This window comes from Peromyscus maniculatus, chromosome 14 (assembly GCF_049852395.1).
Source record: "Peromyscus maniculatus bairdii isolate BWxNUB_F1_BW_parent chromosome 14, HU_Pman_BW_mat_3.1, whole genome shotgun sequence".
NCBI lineage: Eukaryota > Metazoa > Chordata > Mammalia > Rodentia > Cricetidae > Peromyscus > Peromyscus maniculatus.
In genome coordinates, this window is record NC_134865.1 from 69,753,291 (window position 1) to 69,772,036 (window position 18,746).

At 46.0% G+C, this 18,746-nt stretch overlaps 1 protein-coding gene across 2 annotated transcripts in view; it reads right to left on the reverse strand.

Moving 5' to 3' along the window:
* Kcnk10 (potassium two pore domain channel subfamily K member 10) overlaps positions 1-18,746 on the reverse strand; it is a 141,282-nt gene that overhangs the window by 81,289 nt on the left and 41,247 nt on the right. For both annotated transcript variants that reach the window (XM_076551174.1, XM_042261018.2), the window contains exon 2: positions 527-861. In XM_076551174.1, coding sequence (XP_076407289.1) covers positions 527-751 — 225 coding nt within the window. In that variant the 5' untranslated portion in view covers positions 752-861. The remainder of the gene's footprint in view (positions 1-526; positions 862-18,746) is intronic.

An 18,746-nucleotide genomic window follows, 5' to 3' on the forward strand; every position in this document is an offset into this window, starting at 1 on the left:
GTGACGAGTGTTGCTCTGATCTTCATTATTTCTCCCCCATAAACCCACTCTACGATCCATAAATACCTTCTTCATCCACACATCTGCAGACTGTTTCTCTCTTTCTCATATTCCTTAACCCTTGAACTGGTTAATACAGCCATGCTTATTTACACTCATTCCTTTCTTTGACTTATAGGGCACTCTGTTATTCCAGCTCTTTCCCAAAAAGCTCAGACCAGAGTTAGTCAGCATGTATTAATGGACTTGAATTTGAAAAATCTAAGATTCTTTTGCCTGCTGCCACCTCTGGCCACCAGATCTGAAGACACAAGATACATGACAGTCTATTCCCATGTCATGGTCCCTCTTCTCCCACATTGGCATACCCCTCACTTGCTGGCTTCTTTAAAGTGTCACACATGTGACCTCCCCAGAGAAGATTTCCCTGATCACCAAAAACAAAACTTGGTGACCCACAAAGGCAACATCTACCCCATCATCCATCGCCAAAGGCTACTGTAGGTTAAGCACATTCCCAGCTCACCTGGATCAATGTCTCCAGCTCCTGGGGGCTCACACAGATATGATCTCTCAAGAATTCTGCCTTCTCAAAGGCGATGGTGTTCTTCTGACTGCTCTCAAAGGGCTGTTCCAATGCCCGGAAGACAAGGCCACCTGTGACGAGGTAGACCACCACAACCACAAAGATGGCAACCACTGTTTTCCACTTCATAACTGTTTGCAGGCCTCCCTGGGAGGCGCCTTCCATCCTGGCTACCACCGTGGCTCGGGAGGAAATGGAGAGGCGGGGAAGCGGATGGTGCCCGTTAGTGGCACTCTTGGGCTGGCACACCGGTGGAGCTGCTGCAGGTACGGCCACTGAGGAAGCAGGTAGAGAAGAGGAGAGAGTTTGTTTATAAATACGAAACACTAAACTCATCAGAAACAAAAAACAGATGTCTTCCTTCAGCAGCTTTTCCAAATGTAAGGATGAAAAACTGGTTCACCAACCCTGCAGTTGGGGGATTTGATCAGTTGTTAAGTACCTGGTTTTTGTTGTTTTTAATGAGTTCTTAAAAGTGAGCATCATGAGTCTTAATTCTAGAGGGAAGACTATCAGTGAGTTAGAAACATTTATATTTTCCTACAAGGATCCAAACTGGAAAGCTATGTATATTTATTTGTACCTCTTCTTCTCCCTCGGCTCCCATGTTCAAACATGTACAAATCATCATATTTGAAAAACAAGCCTGTTATTCAGGCTGAAGAGGGATCCACACCTACTCTGTCCAAGTACAGAAGCAGAGAAGAGATGGACATCCAGTGACTTTCAAAGCCCACCTTGGAGACTGGGGAGATGGCTCAGGCAAGTATGAGGACCTGAGTTTGGATTCCCAGCACCCACACAAAAAGCCAGGTACAGCCCCGGCCCACATCTGTGACCCTAGCACTTGGGGGGTGGAGACAAGCAGACACTTGGTTTGTTGGTCAACCAGTCTATCCAATTGTTGAGCTTCTAATTCAATGAGACACCCTGTCGCAAGAAAGAAAAAAAAAAAAGTAAAGAACAGTAGGAAACACCTGACATTGACCTCTGACCTTCACACACACACAGGCACACATATCCACATTCAAACAAATCCACATACAAACACGTATTCACACATACACTTCCCCTGCCAGAAAAACACACACACACACACACACACACACAAGCACAGAGAGATGGGAGAGAGCATAATTAAAAGACACTTTGTGTCTTCTCACAAAGTGAAACAAAGAAGCTGATCCCGAGCTAAGGAAGAAAGGTCAAAGGTCAGGCACAGTAGAGAGGTTTGGGACTTGACAGACAGGTGGCTGTAATTGGGGAAGGAAGCAAGAGTGATGGTTTACGTCAATTAGCCCTCTTGCCTGAAAAAAAAAAAAAGAATAGAAAAAGAATAAAATGAATCCCAAGTGCATTGCCTAATAGAAAATGCAATGACTTTGGTGTAACCACTCCTGAGCTATTAGCAAAGGAATTTTTTCCTCCGGTTGTCATCCAATAAGAAGCCACTGGAAATGAAATTTCCCCTGGTGCTCAGAACACAGAACTTGTTAAGGTCCCTGGTTCTCTATAAAGGCAATTTCATTACCTTAGAACTAAATACATTAAGCTGGAAGTTTTTTCTGCCAGAGCAGGAGGTTGGAGGTAGTGCTATGAACTACAGAGATCTGTCTGGTGCGGCAATGAGCAGCCACAACACTTAGATATGTTCTTGCTTTGATTTTCCTGATTCTTGTTATGGCCTCTGCTTGGGTAACACCCTGGCTGTTGTGTAAATAAGGTGTTAGTGCATACATATGGCAAATAATCCTGCCCCAGGGGGACTAAGCTGCTCCATCTCTATACTGGGGCTGTCAAAGTAATTCTGTCATGTCACTCATCCTTGAAAATAGGCCCCACCTTGCCCAGACCTGTCTAGAGGGGTGGTTGCTTAGAAAACTCTATGTCTATAAATATCTGCTGTCCTAGGCCCTAGAAATCAGTTTTTCTCTTTGAGACTAGGCTGACCATCCTTTTGCTAGATATTACTCTGTTCAACCGTTATTTGATATTAAATTCTTCTTGGACTTAACATGAATAGAAAATTCTCCATAGTCTCCAAACTGTCTTTAAGTTAGAACCATCCAGTTAGGCATTATGTTCTTTGACCCTCCTCTAAAGACATTGAACTCAGGTTCCCACTTGCTCTTGTAGACCCCAATGAGAGTCTTCTTTGTCTAGGACAGTTTTCTTCAGCACTGCCTGAATTTCTCATCCATCCTGCCTCTCCATTCATGGCTACAGCCTCATGCAGGCCATTGGGGCATGTCTTGTCTAGACCAACCTCGTAGCCTCTGAAGTCACTTCCCTATTTCCACTTCTACCCAACTCGGGCCCCTTAATCTTGAGTTAAACCTTACTTCTTGAAGTGCCTCTTCGCATCTACCCCAAGGTTGGCAGAAAAAAAACAGCCCCCAAAGAAACCCACATCTTAACTGCAACATGAAAACATTACCTTACATAGCAAGATGTGATTAAAAGATCCTGAAGTTGGGAGATTATCCTAGATGGTAGGTGTCGTCACAAGACCACATGACAGAAATACAGGGGGAGAATAACGGCAAAAGCAGAGGTTGGAGTCATGAAGCTGTGAGCCAAGAGATGGGACCCCACTAGAAAATGCTTCTCCTCTACAGCCTCCAAAAGAAACCAACTAATTATAAATTGCTGTTTGAGGGCACTATGCTTGCAAGCATTCACTAGCCGTCCCAAGAAATAAACATACTTCTGTTAGCTTTGTCTCCCTGGCCCAGCACCCACTGCCCCAGACTACTAACACCTCCCAGATCCCTCATTAGATTAAAAGATCTACAGAGTCAGGCTCCATATCCACCCCCTCACTTCTCTGTCCCCAGGGACCAGTACAGTGTCTGGCACACAGTAGGCAGCCAACCAATGATGACTGGATAAGGCGATCAAGATGGCCCGAAGGAGAGTTGGCAGGCACAGTGCGATCACATACACGATGCAGACAAGCGCTGTCAGACTAAAAATAATGAGGATGCAACGGTACGGAAAAGCAAGCTCTCGGACACAGCACCACCACACAGCAGCCCAGAACCTGCAAACTCATATCCACATGGTTCTCAGCCCAAAGCTGCCTCCTTAGTGAAATCCATCTGGACTCTTCCGTGCAGACTCACAAGCCTGTCTCCACAGCCTCTCTTTCCACAAACCTGCAAGCTCTTGGAGTCAGAGATCATCACTCTTCTTCTTTATTTAGACAGCTGTGGGCTCACTATGTAGCCCAGGCTAGACTGACTCTCGAAATTCTCCTATCTCTATCTCCCAAGTGCTGGGTGTGTGCCATGACTCAGCAGAAAGTCCATCTTCAGTTCTTGGTATAGCACCAAAGAAAGGATGCTTTTTTTTCTTATTGCTGTCATTGTTAGTAATGATTATTTTAAACTACATGCAATCACAACCTCAGAATTACCGCCACAAATAAGCATTAACATGAATTACCTCAACAATAAGCATTTGCTTAACAGTGAACAGACCCCAGAGATTAGGCAAGGCGCCTCCTGCCTCCTTAGACAGCTGATGGGGTTCCCCACTTCCAGAGCTCAGAAAGTTGCTATGAGGCAATATATTGTCCTGTCTCTCCCAGGCTGAATCCTGAGACATCAGGCCATATATTGGATCTTCTAATTTGTGTTGTGCCCTTGGTTTCTGTTCATTTGTAGATAGATATTATCCAGGTTCTAAGTCTTAAATTTCAAACAAGGCTGACTAAGGGAGGCCAATCCTTGGCCACCATAACCACTTCCCACCCAGGGCAACTGAACCATCTGACATTTCCAACCCTAACCACCATACGTTTCACCTCTTCTTAGTGCCCCCCTCCCATAGCCCTTTTACTGATGTCCCAAAAAGCTCCGAAGCAGCCAAAAGCAGTCATTGCACCATACTCCAAAGAACTGGATCCAAACTCCTTGAGGAGGGAGTATGCTATGATTAAAACAAATGTGTAAATTAAATATTAAAATGTTAAACTTAAGGGTAAATAAATAATCTTGCAGCTAGACATGAGATAGACAAGCTAACCAGACAAGAAAAAGACAGGACTAAGAGAAAAATAAAAGCTTACAGTTAACTGGCTTTTGTTTGCATTTGGCCCCAAATGTATTAAATCAATCTACTTCGTATATTACAAAATAAAGTTCAAAAAGCCCTACAACATAAACATAAACAGTTTAGAGGCCAAATATAATGCACAGATGCAGGTGAATTGCCATGTGCTGTCTAAGCCCGTTGAAAACGTCAGGAACCTGTGGCTACACAGGTCACAGGCCCTACGGGAGAACCTCCACTATTACTCTACTAAGGAGACGTTGTATTAAACTGACTATTAAAGACTAATTGTTATAGAGCAGTGTGTCTCTCAACCCTCAACAGAGAAGCCTCTTTTTGCAGTAGATGCCATCAACACAGGGGCCCACAGCTTGTCGAGGTGAGAGAATAAAAGAGTGCAGAATGCTCAGCCCTACATGGAACGACTGTATCACACCCCCTCTTCCCACGGCTCAGGGATCACTGTGGAAGAAGAGGCACACACACAAAAATGTATGGGCAGCACAAACAGACCTCGACAGACTTTAAAAGAAAAAGGGCATAAGAGTTGGGTGGGTAGGGAAGAGGAGTAGGCCTTGGAGGAATTGGGAGAGAGGAGTGAATATGATCAAAATTCATTATATATTAAATTTTCATGAAACTAGGGAGAAGTCTCTGGAAGCAAGGAGGTGCTCCCTTTTATTCCCCCCCCCACACACACACACACAAAAGCTCCCTGTCCCAGGGAAGGCTGCCCTCTTAACTCTACCAAAGAGGAAAGAAAGCAGCAAGCATCTAAAGGCATTAACATTACTGTGTCTGTGAGGACAGCCATTGGGTGAACTATGAGGTTGCTGTTGTTCATCTTCTAGGATAAACATGCTGGCAGTGGGAACAGGAGGCGAGAAGCTCATCCATGGAGAGACCGCAGAGGATGCTCTACCCAGAGCTCTGTCCTTCAGGACTCTAGCTGATGGCCTTAGCTTCCCCAGTGGTTTCTGCTGATTTCAGGTGCCCTGGTGATGTCTGTTGGCTACTATGTGTTCCTTACCTCAGAAGTCTCAACAAGGGGAGCACACTGTCCTGTACAGGACTCTCGCTGGGAAACCCTAGCTGGCTGCCTTACAGGGGCTTCCCCAGTCAATTTCATCTGAATGTTTGTAGCCCTGGCCCCAAGTTGATGATGTTACCTTTTGTTTGTTTTCTGAATCAGGCTGTGCTAGTCATCTCTCCTAGAGGGGTGAATACCTGATTTGATGATACTTTGCTATCTAATCTCTGTTTCTCTTTATCTGCTACTTGCTATTGATTCTTCTACATTTACTTGCTGTATACTTATGAACTCAACCAAAGCTATTGTGGGTAGATCTTTTTTTCCAGTCAGTACAGAAGGGATGGTTCTAGAAAATCCCAGCACTCCCAATGCTAGTTGGAACTGGGCTTGAGAAACGTCCTCTAGGCTTTAGGCCAGCTCTTTGTACCAGCTTGCTTAAGGACTGTCCCCAGGAACAGAGTCTGAAGCAAATCCAAAAAATGCCTCAGTTTGCAAAGCACTGGAGCCAGCAAACAATTTTATCCCCAAACCATCAACTGGGTGACCTTGAAACTGTCACTTTGGTTCTCGGTTTGCTTATCTGTGAAATGTAAATAATAACTCCACTTCTTTTTAACCTCCTAGGGCTCTCAGGAACGGCAAATGAGCTGTCCTGGTTTGCTGAGTGGAGTATATTTGCAGATGTCAGGAGTCCTGGCGGGGACTTCAGAACGTTACAAAACCTTTTGTGCATTTGACTAAAAATGGAGTTGGCTGCTTTAGCAAATATGACTGCACATTTCAGCAGCTAGAAATGGATCTGGAGTCTGCTTCCCCTTGAGGTTGAATACATTTTCAGAGGGTATTTTCATTCTTCTGTTTATTCTCAAAAACTATAGCTGCTCTCACTCTAGCAGAAAGCTGCCTAGTGACCTGAGATGAGTCATAATGGTCTCTGTCTTCGTTTACAAAGAAACAAATCTGGATAGGGCAGTGGTAGCTGATGGTGGTGGTAGTGGTTGTAGTAGTGATGGTGTTGTTGTTGTTGTTGTTGGTGGTGGTGGTGGTGGTGGTGGTGGTAGTGGTGGGTGGTGAGTGGTGGGTGGTGGTGGTGGTAGTGGTGGATGGTGGTGGAGGTGGGTGGTGGTGGGTGGTGGGTGGTGGTGGAGGTGGTAGTGGGTGGTGGTGGGTGGTGAGTGGTGGTGGCGCTGGTGGTGGTGCTGGTGGTGGGGTGAGCACCTCAATCAATGCCTATCATTCTAATAAACACTCTTGTCACCGTTGCATTGATCCTCAGTCTGGCATTTATCACACTATGTGTATCCAGATTCTCCTGGAAGCAGATGCCAAAGGGGAGATAAATGTGCTCATATTTTTATTAAGGGGAATACGTGAAAAGAAATGATGGAGTGTCAGATTGGCTTCAGCAGCCATCAGACATTACATTAGTCTGCCCTTGAATAAAGACAAGAGGGGAGAGGAATGTTTGCTAGCACTCTGGACCACCTGCAGGCTAAGAAAGGTTTGGAAAAATCTGTCCAAAAGTTCTTGAGCCAAAGTCAGCCCTCCTGGAAGTTCTGGGTCTCCCATGAGCAATCCCACCATGGCATCCTTGCAAGTTCAATTCTGGCTGAGAAGAGCACGTGAGAAGCACACCTTCCATACAGCTCGGGCAATGGATTTCACAGAAGCTCCCAACAGCTCTTGGTCAGTTACACATCCTCCAACTGGAGGCCTGCAAGTGCATGCTCACAGCCATGACAGCTCCACTGCAAAGACACAGGCAACAAGACCCAGACAGGCTGGATGGCTAAGCCACGGTCAAGTGGCCGTATCGCAGAGTCAGGACCAAAACTTGAATAACCTGACTTGGAAGTCACTTCTGCAGTAGAGCACAGGAAAGGAACAATTAGGAAACAAGGCTTTTCTGTTCAGAACTCAGAAAGGAATTTGTTTCAGCCAGGCATGAAAATGTTTTCTGGTCTGCGGGGTGTCGGGGGGGAGGGGGGGGCTCGTTCTACTCTCTAGTAGTGATGGAGCTCTTCCTCATAGAGTGCATCAGTAATGGGTAATATATCATAAAGCAATGGCCTATCATACGTCACAGCTCCCACAGGAAAGCGCATAGCAGTAAAAGAGCCGCAGAGAGCTGATGAGACAGGAAACGTTGGGTGAAGGGCGGATGTGGTCAAAATATATGCATACATGTATGAAATTCTGAAAAAATATTTTTTAAAAAAGAAATAAAATGTTGGGAGACAATTTCCCTTTCATTCATTTTCAAACATTTTCTTGTGAATATTCAGAACGTTTCACCATTACCTGTGTAGGGATAAAAAACAGGAGCACATGGGGAGGCCAGATTTTTGGTGGTTGAGTAACTTCTTAGTAATCATATATTATTTGGTTTTCCCAGGTCCTGTAGACTTTGCTGTATTGTTCATCCTTAAACTCAATCAACAAACATTTGAGCTTGCCGTGTACCATGCTTGGTACTGGGGGTATGTAAATGAATAAGACACATCCCTTGCCTTCAGAGCTTGCAGCAGAATTGGCACACACCTAGGCATATCTGAATCTAGCCTACCTTCACAAGGCCTTTTATGGAGGGCAGTGACTCTTACCTATTCTCCCTTCACAGGTAAGGAAACTAAGGCCCAGAGAGATGAGCTCCAGTAATCTTTTTGGTAAGCAGGGGCAGGCTTGACTCTGTCTTCAGACACCTAACCTTGAGTATCTCCATTCTGTCCCACTGCTGGAAGCTAACAGCATCCAAAGGACTAGAGATCTCTTGAACACCTAAAATGCAGCCACCTCAGGGCTTCCATCGTCCCCCAGCAATGTGAGTCTGCCTGGTAACCCAGGTAGAGTACAACAATGATGGCAGGTTCACTGGCTGGAGGTGGCAATCCACTCCCTCTCACCTTTCTACCTTACCTCCCACCTACCCCCAAGCCCTGAAATCCTTCCCAAGATACCTGCACATCAGCCCCAGTGCATCCCACAAGCCCCAGCCTAAAGCTCACCCAGACTCCCTAAAGGGCTTCCCCGGGCCCAAGTGGAATTCACTTTCTGTATAGGGGATGGGGTGTTAAGATGAGGACAGGATTGGTGAACGGCCAACAAATCCACCTCCTGTAGCTATCCACCCATACCTGCCTGTAGCTATTAAGGCAGCCAATAGCCAGCCATGAGAAGGGAGCATGCCCTCCTAGGATTCCAGATGCCCCAGCAGCCGAACGTGGCTTGTCCTGTTTCCATGTGACTCCTGTATGTGAAGGTGCCTTAGCGTAAAGCTAATCGAGCTATTCCCTTTGAGAAAGGCAATGCAGTCCAGTCTATATACGCGAAGCAAGCCCCCTAAGTGACGCCGGAAGGGCGGCTGTACCTTTGAGCTCAACGTTACTCTCTCTACCCCACCCTCCCCAACGCTTCAGCAGCTTGTTACAGCTCCATTCACAGTCGCTAAGCTACGGAAGCAACCTAGCAGTCCATCATCAGAGGACTGGGTAAGGAAAACATGGGTTATATACACGTGGAGTTGTTTCCAGCCACAAAGAACGAAATTACATCACTCCAGGAAAATGGGCACATCTGGAGATAATTATATTAAGCTCATTAAGTCAGCCTCTGAAAGGCAAATACTACATGTTTTCTCTCTCATTTGAGGACCCTAGATTTTACAGAGGCATATATAAAATCACGTACATACCGATGACAGGCAGGTAGAGGTGAGACTCTCTAGGGGAACACGGGGGACTCACGGGTGGGGGGGGAGCAGCGGGATATGACCAAGTACCCAAAGTATGTTATACACATGTATGAAAATAGCCATACGTAATTCAGCATAACAGAATAATGACATTTTCAAAGATTTTAAACTCCAGCATTCCCCCTCTCCTGAGTGAGGATCTGTAAGCAGTTAATGGTTGCTGGGGGAGGGGAAGGTAGCCCTTTTAGTGCGGTGGCCACTGGTAAGTTGTCTGTGTCCCTGTAAATAACCCTTCTGCCCATGCCATGATGAAATTCATTGAGTCACAGCGAAAAAAAGGGGGGGTTGGGTAATTGACATGGTCAAAATATATGTGTATGAAAATGTCATGCCGGGCAGCGGTGGCACACTCCTTTAATCCCAGCACTCTGGAGGCAGAGCCAGGTGGGTCTCTGTGAGTTCGAGGCCAGCCTGGTCTACAGAGCGAGATCCAGGACAGGCACCAAAACTGCACAGAGAAACCCTGTCTCAAAAAGAAGAAGAAGAAGAAGAAGAAGAAGAAGAAGAAGAAGAAGAAGAAGAAGAAGAAGAAGAAGAAGAAGAAGAAGAAGAAGAAAAGTACATTATTATGTATAATTAATGTATGATAATAAAAACCTTAAAAAATAAATTCAAGACAGTACAGACCAAGGTCTAAGAGCCTAAAGAGCCAACAGAAAGAGAAAGAGGTGACTAAGCAGGCTGGCCCCCTGCCTCATACCTGCCCTCTCTTAGAGCCTCAGCAAGATTCCCATTTTCTCTCACCTGAATCACGGCCACAGTTCCCAGTGTCCTGTCCTTTAGTTCCATCCTGCACATCACAGCCACTCCAGGGAAGCTGATCCGCTGCAGGTGGCCCAGGTCCAGGGTAAAGAGCAGCCTCCCTGTGGCTTGCTCCAAGACTCCCATCCAGGACTTGGCACTCACCTATCTCCCTGTCCCACCCACTTCCACACCCCTACAAACAACCTTTGCTCCAACCAAACCCAAGCCTGCCCACACTAAGCCACCTGGTTCTACCGCTGTCCTGAAGAAACAGGGTCTTGTTCCTCCATTCCCTTCTTCTTACTCCGTTTTTTGACAAACTTCAGCAACTCACGTGTGTCACCACCACCGAGAAGTCCTCCTTGATCAGCCACAGCCCGGAATGATCACACACCCTACCTCTCTGCCTTCATGTAGGACTTAGGAGTGCTTATAAATAGGAGGCTCTTGAGTAGAATTTGTTCCACTCCTGTATGTACCCATTCATCCTTACTAGCACTTACCATGTTGAGTTCGTATACCTGCTCCAAAGAAAAGCTGATGTTGGTAAGTCAGTGTGTGGAAGCAGTCCTGGATCTGTTGTGTGTTTTCAGAGTCAGACATCCAGACTGAAGTGTTAAAGCTCTCAGAAGACAAAACAACCCGAGCACCAGGGAGTGCACAATTTCTAGAAAGGGCGAAGAAGGAGACCCGACCCTGTGTTCCAAACACTCCGTTCTGGGCTGTCTTGTTCTTTTAATGGAGGGCTAGAAAGTTGTTTTTTTGTTTTGTTTTGTTTTGTTTTCCATCTATCTAGGGTAACTTTTAGGTCAAAAAGAAACCTATGTAGTGTCACCAATCACGCTCAGTGAGTCATCTCTTGTCCTAAACAGACAAAATTCCCCTCTAGTCTGCCTCCCTTCTGTAGCTAGAGTTTTCCTGCCTTGCCCACAGTCAGGACAAATCTCTGTCACCCGCCAGTCCCACAGCCGCTCAGACCCAACCAAGTAAACACAGAGACTTATATTGCTTACAAACTGTATGGCCGTGGCAGGCTTCTTGTTAACTGTTCTTATATCTTAAAGTAACGCATTTCTACAAATCTATACCTTGCCACGTGGCTCGTGGCTTACCAGCATCTTCACATGCTGCTTGTCCTGGCAGTGTCTGGCAGTGTCTCCTTCTGCCTTCCTGTTCTTTTATTTCTCCTCTGTTAGTCCCGCCTATACTTCCTGCCTAGCCACGACCAATCAGGTTTTATTTATTGACCAATCAGAGCAACTTGACATACAGACCATCCCCCAGTACAGCCAAGTGCAGACCATCTCAGACACCTACACTCAGGCCCATGGTCCTAATCATCCTCTATGCAAACCTGCTGGGTAACGCCACAAGGAACCGAAGAAGGGCTCCCACAGGACATACATTAACATCCCACAGCACCCTTCTGACTAAGAAACATGGCTTTGAAGACACCCACGACTGCAGGGCTTTTCTTGCCATGCTCCATTACTGCGTACCCCAAGCAGGAAGAGTTTGGGAACGGGCTCGTTTGAGGCTTAATGGACCAGCAACTCCATTTGGGGCACTAGTAAGCCCATGGTTTTTCCTGATCATCCCAAGATCCTCTGCATCTACAAAGTAAGGCCATAGCACAAAGCAATGGCAACAATAGGATGAGAAGGAGCCCAGAGAATAAGGCTCTGAGGACTGGGAAATGGTCATCCAGTCTACTCCCCGCCATGACTTTACAATCCAGTATAGATCCATAGTTCATAAAATGCATTAGGGAATGCAGAAAGCAAGTACCCTGGGGAAAGAGGCCTTAGTCTCCCCATTTTCTTCTTCTCCTGACTCTGCTCCAAGCACAGGAGAGTAGGGAAACAGAATGCTCTTCAGAAGGGAAGACAATGTTGCTCCGTGTTTCGTGATAAGCAAGTACTCAATGAGCATGAGCTTTCTACGTCATCCAGAGTGCAGAGGACTGTGGGATCCATGCCAATAAATGCAGCAAGTGTACCATGGCTGTGCTGGGCAGAGGTGTGAGGGTGCAGAGGCCGGAAAAGGCTCCAGAGAAAGGGTGTCCACTGATGTGGAAAGAGGGTCAGGAGTCTGCCATAGAGGAAGGGGAGGCAGAAAGGAAGGAAAACCAGCCACAGGAGCCACAAACTTGCTGGGCTGTGAGTCAGCCAGGGGTGCTTCAAACTGAACCAGGTGAGTAGGTTGGGATCCAGGGTTTAAGGGCAAAGCTGGAGACAGCAGGAGGCATAGAGGGTCTAAGTCTTCTTAGTGAGCATGGGAAGTAATCAAGACCAGCGCAAGAGGAGCCACAGACTCCTGTGTGGGGTGGGCAAGCTGAGCCTTGCAACAGTGTGAAAGAGCCTGTGAAGTGAGAAACCACCAGGAGAGAGTGTGGGTAGATGTCACGGGCCGGGGCTGGAGAGATGGCTCAGCTAGTAGAAGCACTTGCTGCACAGACATGAGGACCAGAGTTCAGGTCCCAGCACCGGCATGAAACCTGGGTGTGGTCCCTTGTGTGTCTGCAGCAGCAGAACTGAAGGCAGCAGAGACAGGAGGATGCCGGGGCTTGCTAGCTGCCAGCATGGACAAAAAAAAAAAAAAAAAAACCCACAAGCTCCTGATTGGGCAGGAGATCCTTTCTCAAAATAACAAGGCATAGAATGATGGGGGGGGGGGGAGCTTCTGATCTCTGTGCCAAGCATGCACACCTCTTCACGTGTCTACATACATCACACAGGCACCAAGAAAGGGCAAGTTTAGTGGCTTCCATTTCGCACTTTACTTGGGCGACCCCCAAAGAAGACAAGGAGGAGAGGAGAGCAACAGGAGGCGTGAAGTAAGCAAACCCCACAGGCCGATGGAAAGCCAGACGTGTTGGAGGGGGAGGGGCCCCAGGAGCACAGTTTTCCACAAGGCAGAAAACGCAGGAGGCTTGTGGTCTGCTGTCCCACAGCACAACCAAAGGAGCTGTCCCAAAGACACCAAGCACAAGGAACTGGAACTCAGGGGGAAATCCATCTGGACCCCTGGGTACGGGTGTGATGAGTATCTAAGTGGTACTGAAGCCGCAGGACTGAATGAAAGAGTCCGGGGGGAGTTGGAAAGCGAGAAGAGAGTAAAAAGATGAGCTCAGGGGAGCAGCATTTAAGGGACAATGAATGAGCATAATGCACAAAGGAGGCTGAGAAAAAACAGAGAGGAAGGGAGGAGTGGGGGGGCGGGGCAACCTAGATGCAGCTTCTCAGACAGAGTGATGATGGATCTTCAGCCTGTGGTGCATCCAGCATCATTCATGGGGCCTGGCCCACGAGTGTGGATATGTGCCAGATGAATTTTTGCTGTCCTAGAGAATCATTTGTCTGTTCTCACCATGTCCCCTTCCTGATTACCAGAAACCCCTCTTCAATAGAATACCTCTTCTAGAACTCGTGGGTTTGCTAGAACCCTTGAAAACTGACGAGATGAATTTGCTGTCCTCCAATAAAGTAAACCCTCCCCCACCCACCCAGGCACAAAGAGCCTAGGACCAGAGTGACTCCTGGATTTGCTGGGCTGGGGGCCCAGGTAACCCATTGTGTTCTCATTCCTCCTGACCCCCAAGGTCAAGACTGTAGAGGGGAACAACCACCACAGGGGTTCTCTTGGTCTAGTCTAAAATGCTTCTGTAATATATTTTCATTCATGCCCCATGTTTTTCCCTCCGCAATCTAAATTACCTAGAACATTTTCACAGGGAACATTCATTCCCTATCCTTTAGGATTAAAAATAATATATGCAATTGCATCTCTCAAAATACTTTCTTTCCCCTGGGATCAAGTGTTTGAAATCCTATTTTGAATGCCATTGGCAGGGCCTTTCCTTTAATTTAGAGGTTTGCCTCTCCCCGGAGTCTTGTCAAAAGCTGTTACCTCTCTTCACTGGGTCCCTTCCTATCTAGGCTCCAAGCAACAGCCAGTAAATCCTGTTAAAATCCCTACCTTGCTCTTGTTCAAAACCCCACAGCACTTTCAAAGGCTTCCAGTGCCCACGTGGACAGGGCTCCTCTCGTTCCTCCAGCCTTCTTTCCCCTCCACACACTGTCCTCTCACTCTGCCAAGTCTTCTTCAGACATACTCAAGTGGATCTTAAATAGCTGTTCTGATCTCACCAACTTTCCTTACAGATCCATAGTGGGAAACAAAGCCAAAAAGATGTCATTCAACCTATTTGGAAGAAAAACCCTACAACTTCCCCCTTGAACTGTGAGCCAGGATAAACCCTTAACTTAAGCAGGTTCTGTCGGGGATACTGTTGCAGCTTTGAGGAAAGTAACTCATGTATCCAGGCACACCTGGAGTGCTCCTCTCACGCTCACTTTCTTTCTTTTTGCTCTTTTATTTTCACACAATTACTTTTTTTCTGCTCTACCTCTACGGGTGGGATGCCGAATACTTCTGGAGCAACGGGACCCCCCTTGGGGATTGCTGTCACTTGCCATCCACAGCATCCTTCATCAACTGGTCCTGTCCTGTTTCCCTGATGTCATGATAAATGTTATGGAGACACTAAGGTTAGCCTCACTATAAGTAGGCATGATATGGACATGGATACTCTACAAGATACATAGTTACAAAAGGATTTTCTGCAGAAACTGTTAAATAGTACACTCTGTGTACACCTAAACTGGACTTGGCTTCTATCTATGTATTTTAAAGAATAAACTATTTATGTCAAATGAGGGGTGCCTTCCCCATTGCCCTTTTTCCGGGGCACTGAAATGGAGGCTCAGTGCCCCCCACCCCCACAATTCTGCTTTGCAAGCAGTCCCAGCTAACCCCATTTGCCAGCCTGGCTTCTCAGTGTTCCTGGCTCGTTGCTGCCACTTGAAACCACCTTCAGACAAACTTCAGTAGGAAAAAAAAAATGTTTAGACACGTCTTCCTTCACTGTGCCTACTAAGCTACAAAAATAAACAAGATCCACCAAAGGGAGAAGACAGTTTGTACGAAACATCCTACAAGACAGCTTTGCATTTTAGCATCACCCTCTGGGTAATCTCCCCTATAAAAAGGTTCCTCTAAATGCACATCCGTGCTGCTGACATCAGCACCATCTCTGTGACTTACTGCTAATGCAGCTATCAGAGGCGAGGAGTGGGTGTGGGTTGCAGGAAGAGAACGACTAGAAAGGAAAGGATGCCCACAGTGTTACTCATGAGGCTGCGGAGACAGTGACGTCGGAGGCGTACAAATCCATTCATCTTAAGAGTTTTGAGATAGTAATTGCTATGATTAGGGAAGTCTTCAAGGAATCGAGAGACTAACTAAAAACTTGAGGAACTAGATTCCCTGTAGTAAGACAGCTCTGTAGATTCCAGTAAGAGCTGGGTCTGGAGGATAGGCTGCCTTCTGCTGAAGGCAAGAGTCAGCATTGCCTGGGAAATCTTGGGGCTGAACCAGCCTCCTAGGGAATTTTCCACAGCAGCTGCTGAACACCTCACCCCATCCCCAAAATATCCTCTCTTGCTAGCAATTCCTTCTGCCAGAGGGTAAACTCCTTAGGAGGCCTCTTAACAGCAGGGCTCTTTCATGTTTTTCTGGGTCTTTTGTAACCCCAATCTCAAGGCACAGAGTATAAATACCTTGGTTAAAGTCCAAAAAAGGAATTCAACAAAAGTTCACTAAGTGTCAGTTGTGACTGAGGCACCAGGTGCACAAAGATGAACAGCAGAGAGCCTGCTGCACAGGAGCTGAGCAACTGAGGCAGAATTACTTGGCTGTAGGGAATGGAGGGTGGTACCTTCACCTCCACCTCTACGTAATGCAGAAAAGGCTCAGCACTCATTCATTCTAGGGCTCAGAGGTTACCCACACCCTCGAGTGGCTCCTATAGAAAGCTGCCAAACTTCATGTAGCTCCTTATGCTCTTCAAGGGTAGCAGATCCAAAGGCAAGGGTGGACAGACGTTTGCTCCAGTGACATTTTCAAGAGCCAAATCCTTCCTCACCGTAGATCCTCAGACTCAAGACTGTTAACCGGGCAATATCTCCATGACCAGTTAGATGCAACTACTGGTTAGCAGCCACTCTGAGCATATTTACCTCCAGGGAATCATAAAGTTTGTTACTTGAAAATCTAAATCAGATTGTATATTTAATAGTAGCACATATTGGGGTTAAGTAATTGATGTAGAATAAAAGAACTCCTGTCAGCTTAAGTGAATGTGCACTGCTGGTATGTGATCCTTCAGTGTAACACAACCAGGGGAAACCACAAGAAGAAAAGGGCCATTTTCATAGAAAGTAAAAATCTAACCTTCAGGTTATCAGGTTTTGCAGAAAAATCCTAGCTCGTGTTTAATTCATCAGACATTTTTAATTTACCTCGTGCTTCCTTTCCTTGAAATTGCCTCTGAAGAGGTCATCTGAAATAGTCTTGTGGTTATACCTCCTCCACCTCATAGAGAAGAGGAGAAAAGAAAGGCAAAGAGATTGCCAGACCCAATTAAAAGAGCCAATGACTCAGCCTGGCTCTTGTGGAATTTGTGGGCATTTCTGAGAGTTCTTTGCCGCTTAAAGATTTTTAACGGCCCCTCAGAGGCCAGTTGCTCTTACATCACTGTACTGAGAGGTGGTCCACTCAACAGACATCTGCATCATGGACACGAAGTGTTTGATCCCACAAGCATGTGCCAAATACCCCACCACTAACTCACCAGGGACTTACCTATGAAGTCCAGTCCTCAACTTCTCTATGTTATACCTCAAGTACAGGGTAGCCATCTCCATTCCATAAACCTATTTTCTGAATTCAGGCTAATCTCAAACTACTAATTAACGAAGGATGACCTTGAACATTGATCCTCTTGTCCCTGCGTCCTGAGTTCTGGGATTGCAGGCATGGGCTGCTACCCTCAGCTGGTTGATGTGGTAGTGAAGATCCAATTCCAGGTTTCATGGGTGCTAGCCAAATACTCTACCAGCTGAGGTACATCCTCGGATCACAATGCAATGTCTATCAAACCAGCATTTGATAAGAACTATGTGCTCAGCACCCTGTGAGATGTTCTAAGAGAATCCAGTAAATGCATTAATTATCACTAGAACTGGTGGGTAAAAAAAAAAAATCACCATTTTAACCATTGAAAAGTGAACATTCAAGGTGAGCTTCTTCCATATTCAGCACGAAAATGACAGGACAACCAGTTAAATTTGTTTTACATGAATAACTACAACAAAATTTTAAGGGTATCCCAAATTTTATCTGAAACATATTTATCCAAATTTTCTTCTGCAATTCAAAGTTCACTGGATAGCAGGCAATTTATCTGCCAACCCCAAGTTACAGACTAAAGAAGCACAACCATTAACCATCCGACACACCAGCCAAGACTGAACTAGAAGTACTATGCCCGGTGCCATGGTTTGAATGTGACCCCCAGAGTTTATGTGCTGGAACCCTGATGGCCAAAGTGGCAGTGCTCAAGAGTAGCGCCTACAAGGCGTGATGGAGCTAGGGAAGTGAGTCAGTGGCAGAGCGTGTGCTGAGCATGCGCGAGGCGTGGGGCCCTAGGTTCATCCCCAGCACAAAATCCAAAAAGGCAATCTGACCACACAAGATCTCTTCTCAGAAGTGAGCTAATTTCACTGTCCAGGGAGCAGGCTTTCTGTAAGAGTGGGTTTGCTGTAAAAGCAGGTTTGGTCAGACTTGCTTATGTAAATAAATGTGATTAGACCACTACAATTTTAAGTCTAAGGTACCACTATTGAGTAAATTGATTCTTCTAAAGTAATTGTGACGCTTCTAGTGACTAATGAAGAAACAATACACCTTAAGATTAGTAATAGCCAATAGACGATCTCGAATGCTCAATCTCTTAGTCATCCTCGTTTCATTATCTTGTGCATGAGTTGGCTAAAATGCAATGGCTATCTCTTTAAAAAGCAGCAGTGAACGTAACTAGGTTAGGTTTCCTCTCCTCTCCCTCTCTTCTCTCACCCTCTCATATTCCACCATGACAGACCCACCAGGTAGGCCCGAGATGCCAGCATCTTTTGCTTTCTTATTAAAAACAAATGTTTTTAATACAATCTATTCTGACTATGGCTTCCCTCCCCCAACTCTCCCAGATCTTCTCCATTCCTCCAGCCACCCAAATCCACACCCTTTCTTCCTCTCTCCCATTAGAATACAAACAAACATGTAAAATCATAATAATAAGATAAAATAAAAACAAACAAACCAGAACAGGACAAAACAAACAGAAAAAAAAGAGCCAAAGAGAAGCACAAGAAACACATATAGACACAGAGATACACACGTTGGTGCCAGCATCTTGAGTTTAGACTTCTCAGCTTTCATGGCTATGAGAAACAAATTTCTTCTCTCTAATAAAAACTGAGTCTGTGGTATTTTGTTATAGTAGCAGCAAATATACTAAGACATTGAGTGGAATCATGAAAATGTGTAAAAACTAGCAGGTGTCCACTTCTGTCACACGACCAGGCCTGCTTTTGTCAAAATATCCAAGACCTCCATGTTACCTAGCCCCAAAGCCACTATCATGGCCACACATGACTTAGCCTCTCAGTTGTATC